Raw genomic sequence first — 26965 nt, 5'->3', positions numbered from 1 at the left:
AGATTGTCCCTGACGATTTTTTCTCTCTCTCTCTCTCTCTCTCTCCTATTCCCTTCCTGGACGAGAGTGATGGTGTCTCAGGGGGTTGGGGGAGAGAGAAAGAGCAGGTGCTGTTGGCAATAAATGTTTAATTATTGGATTAATAATTATCCCCGGGGTGGGGGCATGAGGGTTAGGACTATACTGTCACTGTCCTAACACACACATACACGTGCGCACAGTAACATACACAAACACACATGCTCACAGTAACACACACATGGCCACACACCAGATGCACATATGGTGTCTCCACACACACACAGGGAGAGTAAAGCACACACACACAGGGAGAGTAAAGCACACACACACAGGGAGAGTAAAGCACACACACACAGGGAGAGTAAAGCACACACACACAGGGAGAGTAAAGCACACACACACAGGGAGAGTAAAGCACACACACACAGGGAGAGTAAAGCACACACACACAGGGAGAGTAAAGCACACACACACAGGGAGAGTAAAGCACACACATATGCAGTAGAATAACCAAGCGTACGCCCAGCTGAGGGCTGTGTCTACCTGCTGGTCCTTCTAGTCCTAATGACTTCATTCTAACCACAGGATCATTTGATGAGCTCTCTGCACACAACAACAACACACTCTGCTCCCTGGTTCTGGGTGTAATTTGACATCCTTCATGTTTTCAGAACATCCTTATTGTGACAACAGATTGATTTCCTGTCAGCTGACCGGCACGTCACAATAGAAATTAGTTTTTTTTTCAATTCTGTATGAGGGAATAGTTGCCGAGCACAGTTTGACTAATTCTGAATAGATTAGTGATATCTTCATCTTACTCGGCACAGTTATTGGTAAAATAATGTCATTTTCTGTTCCTAGACTCCCCTCTCTGTACTGTCAGCACTTTTAGAGAACATGCCTTTTATTAATAGATCCATGTCATCACTTTTTTCGATTCATCAAAGGTACAAAAGAATATTACTACAAATGGCGACACCTGCTGTTGTTTGGTCGGCTGTCTTCTCATTTTAGGATGAAGGAGGAGAGCAGATGTCTGGCCTTCAAAGGAAAAACGAAAAATATCAAACTAATGAGATTTATTTAGCCATCAAGACTTACATACCACTCAGGTATCTGTCAACTGGTTTCTGACCACAGTCAGACAAGACTGCAGGCGTTTGAGTTTAGCTTCAGCTGACGGAGAGATCGTCTGGAGGATTGTGAGGTTTGGTCAGTGGAGACTGGTGAATCACTAGAGCCTGTCGTATGCATGACATGCAGGTGCATGCATACATGTAGGCCTGTGTGTGTGCATGTGTATGCATGAACGTGTAACATGCCATACTTGAGTGTGTGTGTGAGTGTGTGTATGCATGCTTGAGTGTGTGAGAGTGTGTGTTTGTGTGTGGGTCAGAAATGGTCATTATGCCCATCCATGAGCTAGCGTCTGCTGGTAGACTGGTACGTGATGCATGGCTATCTATTTCAATGTTTCCGTTTGCAGGCTTGGGAGTGGGTCTGTTAGTCATGATTGTTTTTCTCAGTGTTGATGTACAGATGTGTGTGTGTGCTTGTGTCATGTCCACACACAAACGTCCTTAAAATAAGCTTGAAGGTTTGTGTTGGTTGTAGGTACTGATTTACATTTAGTCATTTAGCAGACGCTCTTATCCAGAGCTACTTACAGTAAGTACAGGAGTACATTCCCCCCGAGGCAAGTAGGGTGAAGTGCCTTGCCCAAGGACACAACGTCATTCAGCAATCTTCTGATTGTTAGCCCGATTCCCTAACCGCTCAGCCATCTGACTCCTGATGTGTGAAGCCCTCTGTCCCCAGGAGTCCAGGAGGAGTGAGGGCCCACCGACAGCTTCAGCATGGCTTACATTACCAAACCCGGCCCTCCATCAGGTCCCTGTCCTCCATCAGTCCCTGTCCTCCATCAGTCCCTGTCCTCCATCAGGTCCCTGTCCTCCATCAGGTCCCTGTCCTCCATCAGGTCCCTGTCCTCCATCAGTCCCTGTCCTCCATCAGTCCCTGCCCTCCATCAGTCCCTGTCCTCCATCAGATCCCTGTCCTCCATCAGTCCCTGTCCTCCATCAGGTCCCTGTCCTCCATCAGTCCCTGTCCTCCATCAGTCCCTGCCCTCCATCAGTCCCTGTCCTCCATCAGATCCCTGTCCTCCATCAGGTCCCTGTCCTCCATCAGTCCCTGTCCTCCATCAGTCCCTGCCCTCCATCAGTCCCTGTCCTCCATCAGTCCCTGTCCTCCATCAGGTCCCTGTCCTCCATCAGTCCCTGTCCTCCATCAGTCCCTGCCCTCCATCAGTCCCTGTCCTCCATCAGATCCCTGTCCTCCATCAGTCCCTGTCCTCCATCAGTCCCTGTCCTCCATCAGTCCCTGTCCTCCATCAGTCCCTGTCCTCCATCAGTCCCTGTCCTCCATCAGTCCCTGTCCTCCATCAGTCCCTGCCCTCCATCAGGTCCCTGTCCTCCCGCTACACACAGAGAACAATGCAGAGTGTGGCAGCTACAAAGCCGGCGTGACGACCCCCTCCAGCGGCACCTCCCAAACCATCTCGTCTGAGGGGCTCCTCAATTCATGAGGCAGCTGAGCCGGAGCGTGCTGCACAGGCAGCTCACCAGCGGCCGGCCTGGGGTGAGGCCACAGCCAGGGGTGAGCCCACAGTCTGGGTTGAGGCCACAGCCTGGGGTGAGGCCACAGCAATGGGTTGAGACCTTTCACAAACTCAACCCTTCAAGTAACCCTAAACCTAACCCTTCAACCCTAACCCTCAAGTCACCCTAAACCTAACACTAACTCTTCAACCCTAACCCTAACTCTTCAACCCTTCAAGTAGCTCAGCTGTGGATGTGGAGGTGAGAGGAATGCATGTAGATGATCTGTGTGGGGCCGACGAGCCTGACTGGCTGAGCCTGACTGGCTGAGCCTGACTGGCTGAGCCTGACTGGCTGAGCCTGACTGTGGCTGAGCCTGACTGTGGCTGAGCCTGACTGTGGCTGAGCCTGACTGCCTGAGCCTGACTATCTCTCTCTCTCTCTCTCCCTCTCTCTCCCTCTCTCTCACTCTCTCTCTCCCTCTCTCTCCCTCTCTCTCTCTCTCTCTCTCCCTCTCTCTCCCTCTCTCTCTCCCTCTCTCTCTCTCTCTCTCTCTCCCTCTCTCTCCCTCTCTCTCTCCCTCTCTCTCCCTCTCTCCCTCTGTCTAATACAGGCACAGACTCTGTGCTGGACACACACTTGAGCCACAAGACATGAAGAACTCTCTTTTTCACACTCAGACATACACACACATGAATATTTATGAGATGGGAGAGAGACAGAAGGAAAGAGAGAGGGGGAGAGATGGAAGGAGATTCAATAACCACTCCAATCATCTGCTCAAGTATTGTATACCTTTTCAATTTTCTGTCTGTTTTCTGCCTATTTTCTGCCTGTTTTCTGCCTGTTATCTGTCTGTTTTCTGTCACATCTTGTTTGCAAGGAGGCACAATGAACCCCCACTGAGAGATACATAGCCATGGCTTAATCTCCCCTTATTACAGTCTTACGACATTTTACAAAGAGGAATTTGCCTCCAGTACGCTGCATCAATGACACAAAATGTGTCAAAAGAACAAGCTGACTTGAACGGTCTTGAAGACCAGATATGGGAAGTAACGAAGTATGAATACTTAAAGATTTGAAAGTTTAACAAATATTTGTGAAAAAACACATACAACACGACAACAAAGGTTTATCGTTTTTTTCTCAACATTCTTTCAAAAACAAAATGTGACAAAAGAACAATATACATAAAATGTTGAGAATAAACGACAAACGTTTTTGTGTCGTGTTGTGAGTGGAAAAGTTTCAGCAAAACAATATTTGAAAGGATGAAAAAATTAGTTTTTTAAAAGGATAAAAAATATATATGAATTGAAAGGTTGAAAAAATGTATACTTGAGTGAAGGATGTGTGTACTTTTGAAGACACTCTGTTGAAGACAAGATAGCACATAATCATTGTTAACATGAATTCACATGCATCAAAGCAGGATTAGACCCAGAGTTTGCTGCTGGTTTTGCAGCAGAAATTTAAAATCTGAACGCGAGAGCAGATGACTCCCAGTGTGGACGTCACCAGACTGGATCATGAGGAGACCTCTATGGTAAACACTGTCACAGTTTTCTTCCACACCAAATCAAAGATTTTATCTTCGCAGTAAACCAACTATAACAACCAAGTGATAAAACGTCCCAGAGAAGATCGTTATACAGCAGTGACTGCGTGTTGTTTATTTCCTCAACTACATCTTCTAATGAGTTCTCAGGCGTCCAATAACCACCACAGAACCGTCCTGGGGTCCCTTCCTACTGAACACATGCTTTATTCAATGTGCTCGGTAGATTGTAACTTTATTTCAATGACTTGTTATGTTTAACTGCCCCCTTACAGGATGTGCTCAGATCTTAGGACCAGCAAACATCCAGGGAAATGAAGACCTGAGATGTCAAGCCGGGAACAGGCCAGCTGCCAAGTGTGTCGCTGTTCCAGCCGATCTGACGACAGTGCCCAGCCCCCAGAGGAGGAGGTGTCAGGCAGGCTTGACGTCTGACTCCTCCTGAACAGCGAGACTCGACCGGTGCCCTCCCACACCTGCATCCATCCTGGGTGATGGACAGAGAGATGTGAGGTGCCACCAGCATTCCTCCCAGTGCTGAACATCTGTGTCCAGGCTGGCTGGGGCCTGCTGGTGACCCCCCCGGTGGAGGCGGGGCGGGGACGCGGGGTGGGGACACTGCCAGATGGGGGCGGTGGGGAGGCCGAGGCCCTGAGACTCGCAGGTGTACGATTCTCTCCCGCAAGTTCTCCTAAGCCCCCTCACAGCTGGAAGCAAAACTGCCGCCGGGGAAAGTAAGTGCTGGTAATTGGAAGACTTTTTGGCACCAGGCTTCAGCCTCTGAGACCCTGCCATGGTGAGCATTTGGCACAGTTGTCACAGCTCAGAGCCGCTGCCCATATGTGAGGGGGGGTAATTGGTGCCTCCGTCTTACTTTCAGCTGGTACAGGTCAGAGAGAGGGGCTGAGTGAGGAGAAGGACCCCACTGCCCCCCTTCCTCCACCCCCCCACCATCCCCTCCACCTCCTCCACCCCCCCTTCATCCCCTCCACCTCCTCCACCCCCCCACCATCCCCTCCACCTCCTCCACCCCCCCATCATCTCCGGGCTCGTGAGTAAGATAGCTGCCAGACTCTCCTCACAACCCGTAAGCAGAAGCTCTGCAGGGAACACCATGATAGACTTTCCCTCTTCCTCTCTTCAATTCTGAATCACATCTCTGTGGCTAAAAAGCAGTCCAGTCTCTAACCCTAGAGCAGTCCAGTCTAACCCTAGAGCAGTCCAGTCTCTAACCCTAGAGCAGTCCAGTCTCTAACCCTAGAGCAGTCCAGTCTCTAACCCTAGAGCAGTCCAGTCTAACCCTAGAGCAGTCCAGTCTCTAACCCTAGAGCAGTCCAGTCTCTAACCCTAGAGCAGTCCAGTCTAACCATAGAGCAGTCCAGTCTAACCCTAGAGCAGTCCAGACCATGCCATCTCTGTGTTTCATGAGTTCCTTCACAGGTCTTCAAGTCTATGTTTCTGACTAAAGGTTAAACAGTCAAAAACAGGGCTTTCACATGTTCAGCTTTCACATGCCTCTAAATCTAACATGCAGTTAGAGCAATGTTAGAACATGACATGCCTCTAAATCTAACATGCAGTTAGAGCAATGTTAGAACATGACATGCCTCTAAATCTAACATGCAGTTATAGCAATGTTAGAACATGACATGCCTCTAAATCTAACATGCAGTTAGAGCAATGTTAGAACATGACATGCCTCTAAATCTAACATGCAGTTAGAGCAATGTTAGAACATGACATGCCTCTAAATCTAACATGCAGTTAGAGCAATGTTAGAACATGACATGCCTCTAAATCTAACATGCAGTTAGAGCAATGTTAGAACATGACATGCCTCTAAATCTAACATGCAGTTAGAGCAATGTTAGAACATGACATGCCTCTAAATCTAACATGCAGTTAGAGCAATGTTAGAACATGACATGCCTCTAAATCTAACATGCAGTTAGAGCAATGTTAGAACATGACATGCCTCTAAATCTAACATGCAGTTAGAGCAATGTTAGAACATGACATGCCTCTAAATCTAACATGCAGTTAGAGCAATGTTAGAACATGACATGCCTCTAAATCTAACATGCAGTTAGAGCAATGTTAGAACATGACATGCCTCTAAATCTAACATGCAGTTAGAGCAATGTTAGAACATGACATGCCTCTAAATCTAACATGCAGTTAGAGCAATGTTAGAACATGACATGCCTCTAAATCTAACATGCAGTTAGAGCAATGTTAGAACATGACATGCCTCTAAATCTAACATGCAGTTAGAGCAATGTTAGAACATGACATGCCTCTAAATCTAACATGCAGTTAGAGCAATGTTAGAACATGACATGCCTCTAAATCTAACATGCAGTTAGAGCAATGTTAGAACATGACATGCCTCTAAATCTAACATGCAGTTAGAGCAATGTTAGAACATGACATGCCTCTAAATCTAACATGCAGTTAGAGCAATGTTAGAACATGACATGCCTCTAAATCTAACATGCAGTTAGAGCAATGTTAGAACATGACATGCCTCTAAATCTAACATGCAGTTAGAGCAATGTTAGAACATGACATGCCTCTAAATCTAACATGCAGTTAGAGCAATGTTAGAACATGACATGCCTCTAAATCTAACATGCAGTTAGAGCAATGTTAGAACATGACATGCCTCTAAATCTAACATGCAGTTAGAGCAATGTTAGAACATGACATGCCTCTAAATCTAACATGCAGTTAGAGCAATGTTAGAACATGACATGCCTCTAAATCTAACATGCAGTTAGAGCAATGTTAGAACATGACATGCCTCTAAATCTAACATGCAGTTAGAGCAATGTTAGAACATGACATGCCTCTAAATCTAACATGCAGTTAGAGCAATGTTAGAACATGACATGCCTCTAAATCTAACATGCAGTTAGAGCAATGTTAGAACATGACATGCCTCTAAATCTAACATGCAGTTAGAGCAATGTTAGAACATGACATGCCTCTAAATCTAACATGCAGTTAGAGCAATGTTAGAACATGACATGCCTCTAAATCTAACATGCAGTTAGAGCAATGTTAGAACATGACATGCCTCTAAATCTAACATGCAGTTAGAGCAATGTTAGAACATGACATGCCTCTAAATCTAACATGCAGTTAGAGCAATGTTAGAACATGACATGCCTCTAAATCTAACATGCAGTTAGAGCAATGTTAGAACATGACATGCCTCTAAATCTAACATGCAGTTAGAGCAATGTTAGAACATGACATGCCTCTAAATCTAACATGCAGTTAGAGCAATGTTAGAACATGACATGCCTCTAAATCTAACATGCAGTTAGAGCAATGTTAGAACATGACATGCCTCTAAATCTAACATGCAGTTAGAGCAATGTTAGAACATGACATGCCTCTAAATCTAACATGCAGTTAGAGCAAACAGGCAGTGACATGTCCATGCTGTAGGGACAGGGATTAGACAATCTGCAGGGGCACCCTGAGGGGCACCCTGAGGGGCACCCTGAGGTCATGAGGGGCACCCTGAGGGGCACCCTGAGGGGCACCCTGAGGGGCACCCTGAGGTCATGAGGGGCACCCTGAGGTCATGAGGGGCACCCTGAGGGGCACCCTGAGGGGCACCCTGAGGGGCACCCTGAGGTCATGAGGGGCACCCTGAGGGGCACCCTAAGGGGCACCCTGAGGGGCACCCTGAGGTCATGAGGGGCACCCTGAGGTCATGAGGGGCACCCTGAGGGGCACCCTGAGGGGCACCCTGAGGGGCACCCTGAGGTCATGAGGGGCACCCTGAGGGGCACCCTGAGGGGCACCCTGAGGTCATGAGGGGCACCCTGAGGGGCACCCTGAGGGGCACCCTGAGGTCATGAGGGGCACCCTGAGGGGCACCCTGAGGGGCACCCTGAGGGGCACCCTGAGGTCATGAGGGGCACCCTGAGGGGCACCCTGAGGGGCACCCTGAGGGGCACCCTGAGGGGCACCCTGAGGGGCACCCTGAGGTCATGAGGGGCACCCTGAGGGGCACCCTGAGGGGCACCCTGAGGGGCACCCTGAGGTCATGAGGGGCACCCTGAGGGGCACCCTGAGGGGCACCCTGAGGGGCACCCTGAGGTCATGAGGGGCACCCTGAGGGGCACCCTGAGGGGCACCCTGAGGGGCACCCTGAGGTCATGAGGGGCACCCTGAGGGGCACCCTGGGGTCATGAGGGGAGGAAGTCAAACAAAGAGCAGGCCTCAGTGCCCCCCCCCCCCCTCCCAGCCCCCGCTGCGTGACCCCCTCTCCCCCCCCCCTCCCAGCCCCCGCTGCGTGACCCCCCCTCCCCCCCCCCCTCCCAGCCCCCGCTGCGTGACCCCCCCCAGCCCCCACTGCCAAGTCTGTAAACCCTGTGCAAACCCTGTGTAATAGCACAACAAAGGCACAATTAGCCACAAGCCCACAGACATTAACTTGGAAAACGCCCCAGTCATTTGCTCCCTTCGGATGTATTAGCATTTTATGAATGTTTCCCTCCCCTACCTTTGCATAACCATATCCATTTCATTATTGTGTGCTCATTTGTAGGAAAATGCAAAGTACTTATTTAAATATGCATTAGAATATTCTCCCACCCCCCCCCCCCCCCCCCTCCACATCCCAAAAGTGCATATTTAGCTTGAAACCCAGCCTGTCTGTCTGGTGGTTTAGTGGTTGTGTCTCCAGGTGAAGGACCAGTGAACTTCTGTCCTGCTAACTGACCTCGACCACCAACACACCACACGGCTCTCACCTGATCTGGGTGAACATGAACCGTGATGTCGTTCACCAGAACAGGCTTGTGTTCAGCCGTGATGTCGTTCACCAGAACAGGCTTGTGTTCAGCCATGATGTCGTTCACCAGAACAGGCTTGTGTTCAGCCGTGATGTCGTTCACCAGAACAGGCTTGTGTTCAGCCATGATGTCGTTCACCAGAACAGGCTTGTGTTCAGCCATGATGTCGTTCACCAGAACAGGCTTGTGTTCAGCAGTGATGTCGTTCACCAGAACAGGCTTGTGCTCAGCGGTGATGTCGTTCACCAGAACAGGCCTGTATTCAGCCGTGATTTCGTTCACCAGAACAGGCCTGTGCTCAGCCGCAAACGCACTGAGATCATCAGAAGATGGATTCAGAGCTTTATCACCATCAGTGCTGAACAGAGAAGACCTCCCACTAAGGAGTTGAAGGACCTTGTCTTGGTTTTGATCATGAGTCTGGTCATGATGGTTCTGTGGTGGTCCTGGTATGTGGAGATGAAGAGAAGGCGGAGGTTTGATTTCTCACTGTTCTCTCTCAGCATGTCAAAATACCAGGTGGTTCAACTCTACAGCAGTGCCCAACTGCACTTTAATGACTTATTCACCATAGCACTTTTCATTGTGTTTTCATGTTGTGAATCTTTATCCAGGAGTTTACTGTGGATGTTGTGTTAGATCTGCAGGTAAAAGTGTGCCTTTATTAAGCGCTGGAATTAATTCTCCCCCACTCTAGCAATTATGATCGCAGAGACGGAAATTCGTAAGGGAGGGAGGGGGTGGGGGAGGGAGGGAGGGAGGGGGGGGAGGGAGGGAGGGGGTGGGGGAATTATGAGAGATGTGTCACTGGGAGGGGGGAGGGAGGAGGGAGGGGAGGGGGGATGAAGAGGGGATATAGTCCTCCATTATGGATTTACCCATCTGGACGGGAAGGAAGATAGGGGGGTAGGAGTGAGGGGGTGTGTGTGTGTGTGTGTGTGTGTGTGTGTGTGTGTGTGTGTGTGTGTGTGTGTGTGTGTGTGTGTGTGTGTGTGTGTGTGTGTGTGAGAGAGAGAGAGAGAGAGAGAGAGTGTATGTGAGGGAGGAAGGGGGGGGGGGTTGGGTGGGTCAGGCCAGGTTTAAACAAAGACACCAGGAGAGACAGGGGGCGTGTCCCAGATCATATGTTGTATTACAGGGGCAGTCACGGTCCTATTGTGTGTGTGATTGGCTGAGCTGTTCACAGCTGGGACAAGCCAAATTGTTCTTTTATGCTCCTTTTATTCAGCCCTTATTGGAGCCAGAGGGGTTCGAAGAATGATTAACAGACTGAGACAATGAGCTGAACTCATTGTCAACCTCTCCTTCTCAATGTATTTTTCCCTCCAATGCTCGGCCCTCGCTTGGTTAACTGTGTCGACTGGGCAGGGCTGTGGAGATGAGCTGGACCAGGCATGTTGTTTTAGCTTGTTATGGTTGATAACTATTGTGGCGTTGGTATTCTTTTTTGGTGAAACTTAATTGTCGAAAAACTATCATAGAGTTTTACTTTGGGTAACAATTCTAGCATAAGATGAAGCAAAACTTGTTAAAATGGAAAGACTGATGTCTTGGACTATTTTAGGAAAACAAAAAATGTTACATTTTTCTATAATGTTCTAAAACATTGTTACATTTTGTTCCAGAATATTCCTGATCATTCTAGAATATTCTTGAACATTCTAGAATATTCCTGTCCCACTGGCACGAGCCGAGACGGCACATTGTGACTGCTTCGCCCCATGAACACACACACACACACCTCCCTCTCTTCTCTGCTTCTGTGCTTCCCTCTGTCTGATGTCCATTTCACAGCCCACCACCGGGGCAATGTGTGTGTGTGTGTGTGTGTGTGTGTGTGTGTGTGTGTGTGTGTGTGTGTGTGTGTGTGTGTGTGTGTGTGTGTGTGTGTGTGTAGGTGTGTGTGTGTGTGTGTGTGTGTGTAGGGGAGCATCAGGGGGTGTCGGAGCAGGGGGGAAAGGGTCTGTATCAGAAACAAACCTCCTAACAAAGCCTTCTATAAACAACACCATCCCTCCCCCCTCCTCCTTCTCCCTCCAGTCTCCAGCGCAGCTTGACAGAGTTTACTTGGCAGTTAGCAAGGGAAACGAGACGGCGAGTGGCTCGTTTATTAGTTGGGACAAATGAAAGAGCCAGCTGATCCTGCTCCCTCTGTCCTCCTCTCCTACGACCCTGAGACCCTCACTCAGCCTCCTGAGTCTGAGCCACACAGCCTCCTGAGTCTGAGCCACACAGCCTCCTGTCTCCCACCTCCCAGGCAGGAGCCAGCAGGAGCCAGCAGGCCAGCAGGAGCCAGCAGGAGCCAGCAGGCCAGGCAGCCCACTGCTGGGGATAATCATGGGCTTGGAGGAAGTGACACGGTCCTAATGAAGAGGTTTGTATTTCTTCCGTGTGGGATCTGAAGTTTGGGTTTACAGTGTCTCGAGGTGTTTTCCTGGGGGAGTGCGAGGAAGACTTTTATAGGGTGGTTTAAAGGCGACACCTGTGATGTTTGTGGGATGCTCTGTGCAGGCGGTGGTGAACAGGGTTTTGATCAGTGGCTCATGGTTTTAGGACTCGTCTGAGAATGTGTTCCACTAAACCGAGTCCCTAAACATAATTACAACAACATCCTTGAGTCAGAACGTTTATAAAGTTCAAACCAGGCTTGTGAGTCGGTCACTCAATGTTCCTCGTGACTGGTGTAGAGGTGTACTGAAGGGTGTGTATTATTTAGAAACTCAAACTATTCTGGATTATTACTGTACAGCTAGAAAATACCACTGAACAGCATATAACTCTGTCATGTCCATGAGTTCATGGGAAGTGTGGAAGCTGAGTCTGAAGTACTGGGGGAGTTCAACAGGCGAGGCAGACACTGGGTCTCTGCCCTCATGTGAGGACGCAGGACGGGAACACGATGGGGACAAAACTGTTTCATCCTTCTTGAACTGACGAAATAGGGTGACTGAAGATGTTAAGGGCCAACAGACACACACACAGACACACACACACAGACACACACACACACACACACACAGACACACACACAGACACACACACACACAGGCATTTGACACACTCATTAAAGAACAAAGAAAGGGACAGGATGGTATTCGTTCCTTCAGAGAGGGGTTCCCCAAGGACCCCCGACCCCCCTCCACCCCCTCCTCTTACTGGAGTCTTCTCCCCCAATATTTACATTTAGTCATCTAGCAGACGCTCTTATCAAGAGTGACTTACAGTATATACAGGGACATTCCCCCCGAGGCAAGTAGGGTGAAGTGCCTTGCCCAAGGACACAACATTATTTGGCACGGCCGGGAATCAAATTGGCAACCTTTGGAGTAATAGCCCAATTCCCTAACCACTCAGCTATCTGACTCCAATATAACTTTCCTCTCTGCTCATGAAGCCCCTGATAGAGAAGACACACGGTCATCACAGAGGGGGACGTGTGGACACTGGACAGAGACACTAAAGCTGGTCTTACTGTAAACTAATGACCAAATTGTTTAGTCAAATCACAAACTAGTCTTCTGTCACTGAGAGACTCACCAGTGTGTCTGTGAAGTCCCAGTTACAGTGTTTAAAACCACCAAACAAGAAGGATGGAGGGGTTGAGAGCATCTAACATCCATCAATATCCACTTCCTACAGATAACTACTTTCTTTTCATGACAGTACATGTTTGTCCACAGGTCTTCTGCACATATAACCACAGTTTCCGTTTCAAAATATTCCCAACTTCTTCATACATGCATAATATGATCATAAATGTACAACATGATCACACGTGCAGGATAACACACGCGTGTTCCCTGACTTGAGTGATTACAGCTCACAGAAAGAGGCAGCCCTTTAATTACCCAGCATGCCCCTGGAGAGCCATTACCACGGGGGAATCCTGCCCTCTTTATTAGCACATTAGAGACACGCAGGAGAGCGGCTGCTTTGGCCCTGTCCACCTCCAGCCCACGGGCCGCATCCTGCTTGAATAAGCAGGGGGGGGCTGGGGGGGTGTCAGGGGTGATGGACGACCCATGTGGGCATCATCTGGGGTCCCCCCTTGCAAACAAAGAGGTTGGAGTTAATGAAGAGGATGTGGTGATGGAGATGCCAGCAGAGATGGAGGGAGGAAGGAACGCCTGCTCTTTGAAGTGTTGAAGTCCAATGGAAGAGACTTCAAAGGCAGAGAGAGAGGGAGAGACGGACATTCCACTGATCTTTAAAGTCAGATTCTCTTTCTGTCCTTTCTGTCCAACACTACAATAAGACCATTTCCAAGAGTAAGAATCTTGTCAAGGACAAAACAGATCTATCACGGATCTCTCACCTATACACTACCTTCGTAAACCTCCAAAAGACATGGCTCACATCCCTCGATTATCTTGGAAGACATGTCACATTTTACAGCCTCAGCTGTCCATTTAAAATAGAGCAAAATGTAGACATGAAGGACAGAATCATCGGCAGTCCTAATCAGGTCAGGATCTGCCTCAGGTTGTGAGCAGAGGGATTAGATGTGGATGTGAAGCGCTGTGCTGACGGCAGCTCCTGAGCCTCCTGAGTCGGTGGAGGTGAAGGGCTCGGCTCTCCGGTGGGCTGCAGGACGCACAGGCCACTCCAAGACTCCCAGCGCCCCGCAAACGCAATCACTGCTGGGATTACATCAGCACTACAAGCAAGGGTGGACTAACACTGGCAACAGTGTTTGTGTGTGTGTGTATGTGTGTGGATTTGTTCATGCCATGTAGATAGCCCCAGTCATTTGTATAGAAAGTGTGGTGACTAAGCCAGAGTGAGAAGGGTTGTCTCTCAGTGGTACTCTCCGGACCGGTTTGAAGCAGTTTTCCATCATTTCAGAAGGGTGTTTCTGGAGTTGGCTTGATCCCCCCCAGTAACCACGGTTACTCAACGAGAGACACAAACATTCAACTACCAAATATAAAGACACAAGTAACTAACTACAAACCAATTTATACAAACACACTCTTCCCTTGTATCTACTGCCACACACACACACACATAAACAAACATACACATATAGTACCTGCTACCACACACACAAACACACACACTCATGGATATTATATTGATGGGCAGGGGCCACACGTGCAGCCGCATTACTGAGACAGGGGGGAGAGGGGGGGGAGAGGGGGGGGAGAGGGGGGGGAGAGGGCGTGGGCTGAGGAGATATCCAGCCCCCCTGCTGTGCTCCAGGGGAACAGCTCTGCTCCTTGCTCCTCTTCATTAGGCTCACAGCAGGACACCTCTGCGGCCAGCATGCCCCTCACACACACACACACACACACACATGTGTGTACTCCCACGTTGGGTGGGTGGAGGGTTGATGAGCTGTAAGGAGTCATTTGCCAGCTGCTGACACTTTGGCGAAAGACCTTTCACCCCGAGGAGAATGTCATGAGACCAAACGCCACCCCAACACTAAACCTCAGAACCCCAACAAAGAGAACCAGACCCAGCTAACCAAATGAGATCTGCCGGGGATCCAGAATGTTTCATTAGTCGCAACTCTCACTATCTACGCCCCCCACCTCTCCATAATTGACAAGTTTTACCAATATCACTGCAGGTATCATATTTCACCATTAAAGGAAGCGTTGGGGACAAACCGACTGTCAAAGGATTAGACAGCCGGACTGTAAGCTGTGACTTGGATAGTAAGAAAGATTAATTGGGGCCACTCAGCAAGCACAGATAAGATCGGATGGCCGGAATATACACTCACTGAGAACTCCAGTCTTTATTGCAGTTATCAATCATCGCAAGCAAGGAGACAGCGAGCAGGCCAATTTTCCCTCACCAGGCACACTCATTACTACACAGCTGACAGTGAATTACCATGCAGGGGGTTCAGGAAGATGGGTGACGGCTGAAACGTCAGGTTGTCGTTCGTTTCATGGATTTCAGGGGACAGTAGGGGGCGAGGACAGGGGAGGACAGGGAAGGACAGGGAAGGAAGAGGAGGGAGGATGGTGAGAGTGGTCAGGGAGGGAGGATGGTGATAGTGGTCAGGGAGGAAGGATGGTGATAGTGGTCAGGGAGGAAGGATGGTGATAGTGGTCAGGGAGGAAGGATGGTGATAGTGGTCAGGGAGGAAGGATGGTGATAGTGGTCAGGGAGGAAGGATGGTGATAGTGGTCAGGGAAGGAGGATGGTGATAGTGGTCAGGGAGGAAGGATGGTGAGAGTGGTCAGGGAGGGAGGATGGTGATAGTGGTCAGGGAGGAAGGATGGTGAGAGTGGTCAGGGAGGAAGGATGGTGAGAGAGGTCAGGGAGGGAGGATGGTGATAGTGGTCAGGGAGGGAGGATGGTGATAGTGGTCAGGGAGGGAGGATGGTGAGAGAGGTCAGGGGAAGAAGGATGGTGATAGTGGTCAGGGGAAGAAGGATGGTGATAGTGGTCAGGGAGGAAGGATGGTGATAGTGGTCAGGGAGGAAGGATGGTGATAGTGGTCAGGGAAGAAGGATGGTGATAGTGGTTAGGGAGGAAGGATGGTGATAGTGGTCAGGGAGGAAGGATGGTGATAGTGGTCAGGGAGGGAGGATGGTGAGAAAGGTCAGGGGAAGAAGGATGGTGATAGTGGTCAGGGGAAGAAGGATGGTGATAGTGGTCAGGGAGGGAGGATGGTGATAGTGGTCAGGGAGGGAGGATGGTGATAGTGGTCAGGGAGGGAGGATGGTGATAGTGGTCAGGGAGGAAGGATGGTGAGAGAGGTCAGGGAGGGAGGATGGTGAAAGCGCTCCAGAGCCGGACAGCTGCAGGGGGTAATGGAGTATTGAGCTGTGGTCAGATCAGAGGGCTGGAGGCCCCAGCTGCCCCACATCTGTGGTCATGGAAGAGGGGGGACAGGGGCTGTCCACTGGGGGCCCCGGGATCCTCCCTGCCCCCATCCACCCCCAGCCACGCCACGGTGCGAGCCCTTTATCACTCACACTACTGACAACTCTAATCGACGACATCAATCGCCATCTCGGACACTTGAGAGAGGCCGTGTTATCAAAACACAATGACCAGTGGGGATCTTTACTGTTCTTCTGCCATCTTTCTTCCCTCTTCCCCCCGGATTTGACATAGAGGGGATTAATTGCATTCAATGGAGCGGAAGGTGCAATTAACTGTCTCAATAGGAGTTGCTGACTAGAAGAAGGGCCATGTTGAAGTTTGAAGTCAGATTTATGATAGCTGTACTGCAAGTGCTCCGCGTTAAAAGAACCATAAGGGATTTTTGTTTGCACAAGTTGTCAAAATGTTATTAGTTCATTTACGTGGTAATTCAGTCATTATTTCAGCATTGTAGTCTTTTGGTCAACTTTATTTTAACCTTATTTGGTGATATCTTTTTTGTCTTCTACATTCTCTGTAAAATAATTACGGAGAGAATGTTCCAGAACAGACAAAGGCTGTGTGCTGGGAGGTGAGGTTGTAAGGAACACGATACCGGACTTTGTGCTGATGTGGTGATGTCATCATTACCAGCCAATTACCTGACTTCTGATTCATCATTTATGAGATGCTAATTAGCTGTGGAATAAACCTTAATACAGAAATCTGTCTGTGGCAGTTAAATATAATGAATAGTGCCCTGCCTGTTTATATTATACGTTTATTATTTGTTCACTGCCTTTTATTTCTTATTTCATTATTTGTTTTGATCTCTGTTCACATGTATCCCTGCAGCTGCAACATGTTCTGGGATGAATAAAGTGTCATCTTATCTCAAGCATTTGTGGTTCAATTACCTTTAAGTTCATTGTTGTAACTCTGTCCATAAAATACCAGAAACAGTAACATATTTTATTAATAATAATAATAATAAGATATTATTGAACACGTGCCTCATTTGACCTCTATTTACTTAAAGCCGACACCTTCTTTGTGAGCCTTGAACTTGAATACTTTCAGTCCCTGATTCCTCCATCTCTTCTTGCCTCCCCTCTTCCTCCTCCCCTCTCCTCCTCCCCTGCATCACAGGCACTGGGGCGTGTCTTGGCTTTGGCCCTGACCCTGGGCCTACCTGACTGTTTTGTTTGGCACGGGTGGAGATCAGATGTTTTGGGTCGTTACACCATCTCTCATTAGGGTGTCCGTCTCGTCCGCATGCAGCTAATGAGACAGTGTTTAATGTTGAAGGCTTGGCTCCTGGGAGGGCCTGGCTGATGAGGGTGCACGTGTGTTGGGATGTGCCGGGCCGAATTACCCCTCCGTCTGGGCAGAAGACAACACCTGGGCCTGGGGAGCCTGGGGGTGGTTAGAGCTGGGTGGGGTGTCCCAGGGGGGGGCTCAGCTGGGGGAAGTCACGGAGGTAAATGCTGGTTGGGATGGTGTGGCTGGATGTGTGAGGGCGTGGGGTTTATCAGGGGGGACGGGGTTTGACAGGGTCCTTTTGTTTGAGGACATGGCGATTGGAAGAAACGACAGGCCAAGTCTCGTTCGTAATTGGCAGGCGTTGGAGGCGAATGAATTCATTTGGCGTGTGATGTCATTTTGATTTGTTTAAATAATTCACACACTGCTGTGAAGCTTCCATAGAAAAACTTTGCTGCTTAATTTGAACATATTCAGCATTTATCGCATTCAAATGTAATAATATTGCATAAATGGGAAGTCGTTATCTATATGTTTTATTCAAAATGTTAACTAAGACTGAATGACACATCAAGAGACAAGGTGGAGCAGGATATTAACTCGTGCAAACTCATACTTAAGTCATCAAAGTCAAGTGTTCTTAGACTATATTCATCTCCCAACAACTTAAGCTTTTTTGTCTACTCTTAGTATTTATTTGCACCGTGAGTGTCTCTAGCCTGGGCTGGTGTTTTCACTGCAGGTGCGGCAATCAACGCTGGCGACGACCGCAGGCAATTACCGTTCACACTCGCACGATAATGATTCAATACCGAGCACTCAGCGGAAGGGAACGAGATAAAAACCCAATCCATGATGAGGGTGAAAAATCCACGAATACCGATGACTCACTCAGAACTACCTAGTCCAACAGTTACATGAGCTACCCAGTCTATCACAGGTAGGAAAAGAAGGAGAAAAGAAAGGAATAATTAATATTTACATTCATGCAATTTATATAATAGTTATTCTCTCTTCAATTACTATATGTTTGTGTTATTCTAGCACTTTTGCAGTCGTTGGTTCTGAAATCCTGTTTTTACTTCTTAGATTACTGAGAAGACTTGGGAGCATGCGTGGAGCTTGGCTAAATGTTTTTACAAATGCAGGATAAGTGAATGAATGTTTCCTTGGCACTGCCTGAAACACAGTGGAGTGAGGGTGACCAGCACTACCGTACAGCACACATGGGACACGCTCATGGGTTATCATGGAATTCAGATAAATTCACCACCAGACCAGGAAATTGTTTACTGTTGTTGACTGCGCATAGAGCCGTTCAGATGTGCCAAATGTACCAATTTCCAATAATTGTCTATATTTATGGATATGTGTTTTTCAGTGATGTTTGTTTTGCTTTCTGCGCAACCCATTACGCATCATGTAGGCTAAGTAAAAGCTGTGGATACAAATCTCAACAATTATAGTTCCAAATGTACTGTTAATGAAGAAGTAACACCTTTTTATTACGAGCAGTGATGAAGGAGGAAAAAAGAACACCGCAAAATTACCCCCTCTGCTTTGTCGGAGATATACGACCCGAGGGAGTAGCGTTGATGGAGGTGATGGGGTTGGGATATGCAAATGTGAAAATATTAAGGTGTAGGGTTAATAATGTTGTTGCGCCGGCGGGACCATGTTGAAAAAGTGGCCTGATTAGGAAAATAGAGAAGTGATCAAAACAAGCAATTTTCTGCAAGAATACCATCAGATAAGACAAATTTACTGCAAACCAGTGCCACACCTGCACATACGCACCTCCCAGACACAGCACACAATAGCTGATTAAAAATAAGCATTATAATATTCAAGTGTGATATCCTTCCCACTTAATCAAATCCAATCTCTTAGGAATAGCATTTGAATAAAAAGTACACGTGAATAGAATGTATGCCGAGGCCACGTGAAACTTAAAATTCCAAAGTCATCTTTAAGCTTGTTTTGACTAGCGCTCTATAATTACAAAGTGATCTGTCTTCAAACTTCAGTTAATAGGACCTTAGCCTTCAGCACTGCATGGTGATGTATTTATCCAGAACAAGCACAAATATAGACATCATCACATTATTCTTTGGTTATGTCTGTGCATGTATATAGACTATAATAGGGACCTCTTAATGGTGCATAGATTAACAGATCAGAGTCTTTTGTACAGATTTGCATATTAGCAAATAGCCTGAAAACACGAGCCCTGTCTTCTGAGGTATAGAGCTCTTCTATCAGGACGAAGAGATTTCAGAATTGTTATGATGAAGCACTAAACAAATTTGTATCAAAAGCACAAGCCACGAGGTTATACCTCATACACACACTATATTTAAAAACGATTTTAAAAGTTGTATTCGTTGACAGTAGTTTCAAGGTTTGCGTTTGATATAGGCTAACGTTTTCAGTGTGACAGCAGTCCTGATGGATCTGTATGTCCAGGAGTTGTCTTTTCCTGTCCCTGACCTTTAACAAGGACAGAACTCACGTCTTGTCAAAGAAGGAGAGCGTTCCTCAGGCCATGTCATAACCTCTGGTCTCGAGCTCACAACGGACAGCTGGAGAAGCGTCCGGATTAAACTCAGAAATCTGAAGATATTTGAGAGGAAGCCCAATTATACTCTGTCTCTCAACAAAGATGAACTCTGCATCATTCGATATATGTTGATGGGATGATGACAGGGGTCCTCCACCTCTAATCCCCCGTAGATGACACGCGAGGCGAGAGGGCAGACCCGGACCCGCTCACCTTTTCCGTTTATCGACCGTCTTCTCTGGTGACACGGACTGGCGCCTACGTTGAAACCCGTCTTTCTTATAACGCTATTGTTGCAATCAAATAAGGGGCTGTTTTGTCCACATTCCCATAATAGGCCTATCCTGTTGAAATAAAATACAGATTTAGATGCAGGGGCTGTTTCACAGTCAGTGAGGATTTAACAGCATAATACTGGTAGAGAAACATAAACACAATAGATGCAGCCCTGCAGTAGGCTACTTGACTTTGTTTAAACTTAAAAAAAAATAAAACAGGCTAATAATAAATGTAAAATCTACGATTGGATCTGAACAGCTAGATTGAACATATAGCCTAATTTGTTCTTATTATTTTTAGTCGGAAGCTGAATTTGTTCCCTCATCGGAAGCCTATTTTACTAAATTAGTTCATTAATTCTGAAGAGCCCCACTGAAATGATATTCACTCACGTCATCAGAGGGGAAAATATTACGTCCCTCCACTCCCATCCCCCTCCCCTTAGCAACAGAAGCAAGATGGCAGCGCCCAGGAACGCTGATCATTCTCCCGACATATCGACGCCGCTGAAGATACCAAAAACGGAGGTACCATCACCCGAATCAGAGGATTTAAGCGACAGCAACCAGTATCTTTCTAATCCTTCCACACCTAATCGATTTTCTCCTCTCAACGCGGGGTTGTCGGTGTCTGGGAGCGCAGGCCGAAGTGGACTGGCTTCATCCTCAAACAATTTCGCCGCTTGCCGAGGGATGTCTTGGACTCCATCCGAAACAAACGCCCTTATCGCGGTGTGGGGCAACGAAAGACTGACAGAGGCACGGATGCAGCAGCTGGAGGTGGCAGGTACCGTGTTCTCGGGCAAGGCTCCCGGCCCTGCCATGTACGAGCGGGTATCGAGAGCCCTGGCAGAGCTGGGGTACGAGAGGACCCCGTCCCAGTGCAGGGAGAGGATGAAGGTAAAATATACAGATAGGTTATGTATTAGCAAGAAATAGGAACTAGCGTGCTAAAGGGGCAGCTAGCTGGTAGCTAGATAGACGTCAAAGTAGCTAGCTAGCTACGTCTAATGTCCACAACATGTAAATAGCTAGCCTTCAAGTAGTAGTAGCTAGCTAACTTCTGGCATCTTGCTAGCAAACACACAATACAGGAATAATTAGGTTTGTGAAACTTGAATGTGTCGGTCCTTTACAGATAGCTGCTGTTGTTCCTAGGGTAGCCTGTATGGTTGTTTTTTTATATCATGTAACAATATACAATATTTATAACATTGTGGTAACTGGTGCCTTCCTTGTAAAGATAGTAAGAGTCCACCATAGGTTTGTCTATTGCTAACTACTGTACCATCCTTTAAATGAACACCCAAACACATATTCCAACAGGTTAACTACTTCTGCCATTTGTCCCATAACTCACCGTAACAGTGAGTGGAAAGATCTCACTCACGATACAAGCACAGGTGTTTGCTAAATTACTAGATAAAGTACTAATAATTATAATAAATTCATTCAGGGGATTCAAACCTGCAACCTCTTGAGCAGCAGCCAAAAGCTCTACCCACTAAGCTACACCAAACCTCCCTAGCATTAGCTCCACACACTGAGGTGTCTCTCCCGGTGACTGTTCACCCAGACGCTGCGTCGATGCTACAGCCGGGTGAAGGAACACGGCATAGGCAAGAGGAAGAGCAGCTACTCCCTGGAGCAGCTGGAGAAGGTGTTTGGCCAGGGGGGCTGGGACTCCCAGAGCTGTGCCCCGGTCCTCATCAACAGCAGTGGGCTGTACCAGGAGATGGAGTCAGACAGCAGCACCATGGAGGACCTGTCCCAGGAGGACTGGTGCACACAGGTGCTGTCCTCCGCCTTCCAGGATGGGGACATGGAGGCTGGTAAGATGTGGTGGTGGGGGGGAGTCTGTATTATGATCGTTCCACTTGGTTATTTAACGGTTCTGTCCAGAGTGGCAGATGAAGGGGGGATTTGAACCTGCGAATTCTAGATCAGTCGTCAGATGACGGCCTCTGCCCCTGAACTGTGCCCACCTGCTTGAAAACGCTGTATGAATGTCTTCACTGCTGGTTAGGGTTAGATGTATGAATGTCTTCACTGCTGGTTAGGGTTATATGTATGAATGTCTTCACTGCTGGTTAGGGTTAGATGTATGAATGTCTTCACTGCTGGTTAGGGTTAGATGTATGAATGTCTTCACTGCTGGTTAGGGTTAGATGTATGAATGTCTTCACTGCTGGTTAGGGTTAGATGTATGAATGTCTTCACTGCTGGTTAGGGTTAGATGTATGAATGTCTTCACTGCTGGTTAGGGTTAGATGTATGAATGTCTTCACTGCTGGTTAGGGTTAGGGTTAGATGTATGAATGCCTTCACTGCTGGTTAGGGTTAGGGTTAGGGTTAGATGTATGAATGCCTTCACTGCTGGTTAGGGTTAGATGTATGAATGTCTTCACTGCTGGTTAGGGTTAGATGTATGAATGTCTTCACTGCTGGTCAGGGTTAGGGTTAGATGTATGAATGTGTTCACTGTTGGGTTTGACCATCTTTTGTGGTTTCCTGTTCAGAGGAGATCCAGCTGCCGAAGATCAAAGTTCCGCCCCTGAGGCCAGAGCCGTCTCCGTCCACGCAGTGAGTCCCCTACGCCTCTCCAACAGCACGCCTCTCCGGCAGCACGCCTCTCCGGCAGCACGCCTCTCCGGCAGCACGCCTCATGTGCTCAACTTTACAGAAATGTCTTTTGGACACGGGTTGTCCCGTGGATTGTCTGTCCTTACCGTGTCATTAGCCTTGTTTGGTGTTTGTTTGCAGAATGTTGTGTATGTCATATTGTTTGTTTAAATGTTTTTTCAACCTTATTCTCTCTCTCTCTCCCCAGAAAAAAGGAGGTGATGCAGAATGTGACTCGTATGCTGGAGTCGGTGCAGCTCAAGTGGGAACACTTCCAGACTTGGACGGACTTCTCCCGCCTGCACCTGTCCAACAAGCTGGCCATCTTCGGGGTGGGCTACAACACGCGGTGGCACGAAGACATCCACTACCACTACGCTGAGATCAGCTCCCAGGTGCCCCTGGGGAAGAGGCTGAGGGAGTACTTTAACCCAGAGAAGCCAGAGGGTCGTGTCATCATGACCAAGGTTCAGAAGATGAACTGGAAGAATGTTTACTACAAGTATCTGGACATTACCATCAGTGAGGCTCGCTGTCTGGAGCTCCACATGGAGGTGGACTGGATCCCCATCGCCCAGTCCAGAGTGACGGGCTGCAGTAACGGGACGTCCCAGTACCTCCTCCCTGGGGGGATCCCCAAGACATACGGCCTCTACGCTGTCGGCTACGAGGACACGTCGCTGCAGGACAACACGGGCGTGGCCGCGGCGTCCTTGCAGCAGGACGATGACTCAGACCCGGGCACGCCTCAGCCGGGGGGCGGGGCCACGGGGGACGGGGAGGAGGGGGGGCTGAGCAGGACAGCAACCAGGGTGACGTACTGTTACCTGGGCGTGGCCGAGGAGAGGACTCTACAGCAGTGTCTGTTCCAGCACTTTCAAAGCTCAGGGAAGCACTTTGGACGAGACGAACCCTCAGCCGTCACTCGCTTCCTTCAGGGGAACTGCAGCAGCACGGGGCGGGAGGGAGACGCCTCGCCCCGCCATCGTTCAGCCGTCTATATCAAGTTCATCGAGGTAGAGCTGGACTTCCTGTCTGCCGGCTCGCTGCTGGAATGTATGGAGGTGGCTGTGGGATACGGCCTAAAGTATAACAGCAGAGATCTGCTGTAGGTCTCCTGCTGCCACTCTTTAGACTTAAGTATGAACTCAAAGTATTCAAAGAGAGACGGTCAGAGAGAGCTACAAGAACTTGTATGTCCACAAAACAGCACTGAACTGATCCGCTGGTTAGAGCTTGAAAACAGGCTGCAGATTGTATCGTAGCTGGCTGGATTCAAATTGTATTTTTCCTTTTAGATTGTTGTCTTTGCAGCAAGACAACTTAGTTTCTGTTCAACTGGTCAGTTGAATAGCTGTTGGTCAGCTAACAGTGAAAATCCGTCAAATCTTTCCCGCAAATTGTGGCAATTATTATTTGAGACATCGTAACCCAAGAGACTGCTCTAAGCTTAGGTTCTGAGTTCTGAGTGCTGTTGTGTGGACAGAGAGCCATTCTCACCTCCTGTTTCCTCTTATGGAAGGTGTTACTGTGGTCTTATCAGGGACTGAGAGAGCGTGCCCCTCCCTCCATGGTGTAGCGGTGTGCTCTGGGGCTGCAGCACCAGCGCCTAGCTCACCTCTAGGCTCTGAAGTTTGGTGTTCAGGTGCCAGAAAGGGATTACATGACTTTAAAGAAAACAAGCTATTGAAAAAGGATCTGTCTGGGAAAACCTGAAATACATAAATAATGAATTTATCTCTATAGAAAAAAAAAATATATATATATATATATTTAAGAATATATATTGATGTTGTCAAGCATTCCAGCCTTTGCAAACATATTACATTTAAAATATCTTTTTTTGTATATGAAACTTTTTTATTTTTTGGTTCTACACCGTGTCTTCTGTATGATTTGCTTTGAGGTCCCAGTCTTGTCACAGTATGTTTACATGTTTTAAAAACAAATAAATGAGACACTGGCCGCTGTTTGCCACTCCCTGACACTGTGGCTCTCCTCTGGTCCCTGCTGGATCCTGGGCTCATTAACACGTCAACCTAACGCACAAGGTTTTTTAGGTATTTGAAAACGATTTTAACTGAATTTTAACTGGGTTCTCTGAATAAACTGAGGATGGGTTGGTGGGTCCTGTTTCTGCTGCCCTGAGAATGGATGTGTGCGTCGTGCACCAGAACAACCAACAGGTGGCACCAGAGAGCCATTCCTGAATCAGCATGCGGAACAGTTCAGTTGTGAAGCAGAACATAATGATTCAGTAGTCTGCACATACAAGATATATCCTCCTTATTGTAGATTAATAATTCAGGAAAGTATTATGTAAGGATTTGTGAAGTGTGTGACAGTTGTGTGTTTTATACACCTTAAGCAGGTAGCGTCTCCAGTTATGACTGCTTTTGTGTGGAGGTAGGTGTCTGTTTCTGGAGCTGCTGTGTGTTCATGTGTCCGGTGACAAGCTATGACACTCCCGATTCTCACACCAACTCACAGGACCCTGGAATGACACCTACAAGCACAGTTGAAGTGACTGCCAAGCATGACCCCTGTGACCCTGGCCGTGGCCATGACCCCTGTGACCCTGGCCGTGGCCTGGACAGACACTTAGTGTTTGTTTACAGAGAAGAGGAGGTCCATCAGGTGCAGCTAATGTCTAGTAGTCAACAGCCTCAACATTACAGTAGCTAAGAGGCTTGACATCAAGGTTTTGTGATGATCCACACATAAACGTGTCAATCTGCCCCGAAATAAATGAGATATTAAGAAATTCATGTGTTCCAACGCCCTCACATACCCAGACTGAGTAAAGGCTCTGCTCAGAGTCCAAAGCATTAAATAAAGCATCATCATAGCTGACACTTCCAAACAGCCTCAGCGCACTTCAAGAGAGGTTTGGTTGCAGACCAGGACAGCTACACGGAAAACTCTTATATATATAGAGTGTGACTCGAGACTGTGATTGAATCAGGGAAGTGAGCCTCCCTCCCCTCTAATAATTGAACAGTCCTCCCGCATTAGCCTCACCGCCGTCTCCACGGCAACCGTCTGGCCCGGGAGAAGGGCAGCGAGGCCCGTCCTCACCTCTGAGGGCGAGGCTGTCGCCACGCGCCGCTTCTCCGGAGCAACTAAGTGCTGGAGGGGGAGCCCCCCCCCCCCCCCCCCCCCCCCCCCCCGCCCGCCTTTCAACACACCGAGGCTTGTTTCTTTGCATTAGCCAACCAAGAACACCAAAAGCACTATAGAGCATGACGTGTTGTTTCAAGATAGAGACCGAATAGAGGAACAGATTTTTGTATTTTCTTTTTACAGTTTTAGGGTTTAACAAACATGCAACGGTCTACTTTGTCGTTCACTGATGTTTATCAAAATGAGCCATTCGTATTTTATTTTTGCACGATTTAAAGTATGGGTCCAACTATCTTACATAATCTTATTACAAAATCAAACTATATCCGAAGACTGCATGTAGGCTACATTCCTTAACTTATACTATTGATTAATATTATGGTAGATTTAGCCTACTTTATTTCCCTATCCCTCAATCCTCAAAGGCCAAACTGAATCAACTTCTGAACAATGACCACTGACCAGTCCACATCATGTAGATAAGTGTAATGCATGCCACGCTGCCTTTATGAAACATTTTAGAAAATCCCAAATCCATTACAAAAATCCTAGTTAAATATCTTAACATAATTGTTGCTACAATGCGTGACTAACAGTGGAAATTGTTTATTGCAAATGTCTTGGAATCCTGCGAAAATGTGTCAAATTTCATGTTCACATTGTTTTCTACAAAGCACCTGCCGGCGCGCGGGGAGGTGCGTGGGAACAGTTCCAGGGCGTCACTAGAGGACAGGTGTCTCGGTGGCCGGAGCGGAAACACAAAGTGAGAACTTCCAAGAGTTTTTCACTAGGAACATGTTCCTCACCAACGGCTTCAGCCACAACGAAGCGTAAAACGGAGAGAGACTGAGAGGACCTCGAAATGTCGACGGTTTGGACACTTGCTGCGTTCTAGTGTAAAAACTGGATTAGCCCATAACAACACCCAACGACAACGAAAACCTAGTGGAGCTGACGTCCAGATCATCTTCTTGGAAAGGCAGGACCTCAACACAGCGACGAACCCGAGGACAGCTCAACTACTGCCACACCGTTAAGAGGTTGAGCAAGACACTTGAAAGAAGGCTTAAGTCCCTAGGGCGAAGCTGCGCGTAGATAACGGGGAGACCGGAGCAGAGTGGAGACCGCGGCTGAGACTCACTGAAGCGCGTGCTGAACTATGGAGATGTACACTAGGAAACTTGGCACCCTGCTGTCACTGACGCTTCTGTTTGCATTTACCGGTAAGTTATATTTATTACTGACTACATTCATCTAGTTTGCCGTATAACGTCGCTGTCTGCTTTATAGTTTGA

At 47.9% G+C, this 26965-nt stretch overlaps 3 protein-coding genes across 3 annotated transcripts in view; 2 read left to right on the top strand and 1 right to left on the bottom strand.

The window, feature by feature from the left end:
- robo3 (roundabout, axon guidance receptor, homolog 3 (Drosophila)) overlaps positions 1-4977 on the bottom strand; it is a 23380-nt gene extending 18403 nt beyond the window's left edge. The window contains exons 1-2 of the mRNA XM_047042874.1: positions 4659-4977; positions 2646-2710 (exon numbers count right to left, since the gene is read on the bottom strand). Of these exons, the coding sequence (XP_046898830.1) occupies positions 2646-2710; positions 4659-4977 (384 nt within the window). The remainder of the gene's footprint in view (positions 1-2645; positions 2711-4658) is intronic.
- Positions 4978-20365: 15388 nt separating this feature from the next.
- On the top strand, positions 20366-24518 carry LOC124482682 (myb/SANT-like DNA-binding domain-containing protein 2). The gene is made up of 4 exons (XM_047043138.1): positions 20366-20825; positions 21502-21757; positions 22445-22508; positions 22756-24518. Exons 1-4 carry the CDS (start codon positions 20385-20387, stop codon positions 23657-23659), a joined length of 1665 nt encoding a protein of 554 aa, XP_046899094.1. The 5' UTR covers positions 20366-20384; the 3' UTR covers positions 23660-24518.
- Positions 24519-26371: 1853 nt separating this feature from the next.
- Positions 26372-26965, top strand: part of esama (endothelial cell adhesion molecule a) — a 30506-nt gene continuing 29912 nt past the window's right edge. Inside the window, exon 1 of the mRNA XM_047042918.1 lies at positions 26372-26893. Coding sequence (XP_046898874.1) covers positions 26830-26893 — 64 coding nt within the window. The 5' untranslated portion in view covers positions 26372-26829. The remainder of the gene's footprint in view (positions 26894-26965) is intronic.

Source organism: Hypomesus transpacificus, chromosome 20, assembly GCF_021917145.1.
Source record: "Hypomesus transpacificus isolate Combined female chromosome 20, fHypTra1, whole genome shotgun sequence".
In the NCBI taxonomy this organism is placed as follows: domain Eukaryota; kingdom Metazoa; phylum Chordata; class Actinopteri; order Osmeriformes; family Osmeridae; genus Hypomesus; species Hypomesus transpacificus.
Note: the sequence above shows the minus strand (reverse complement) of the source record. Positions and strands in the feature narration are given on the sequence as shown.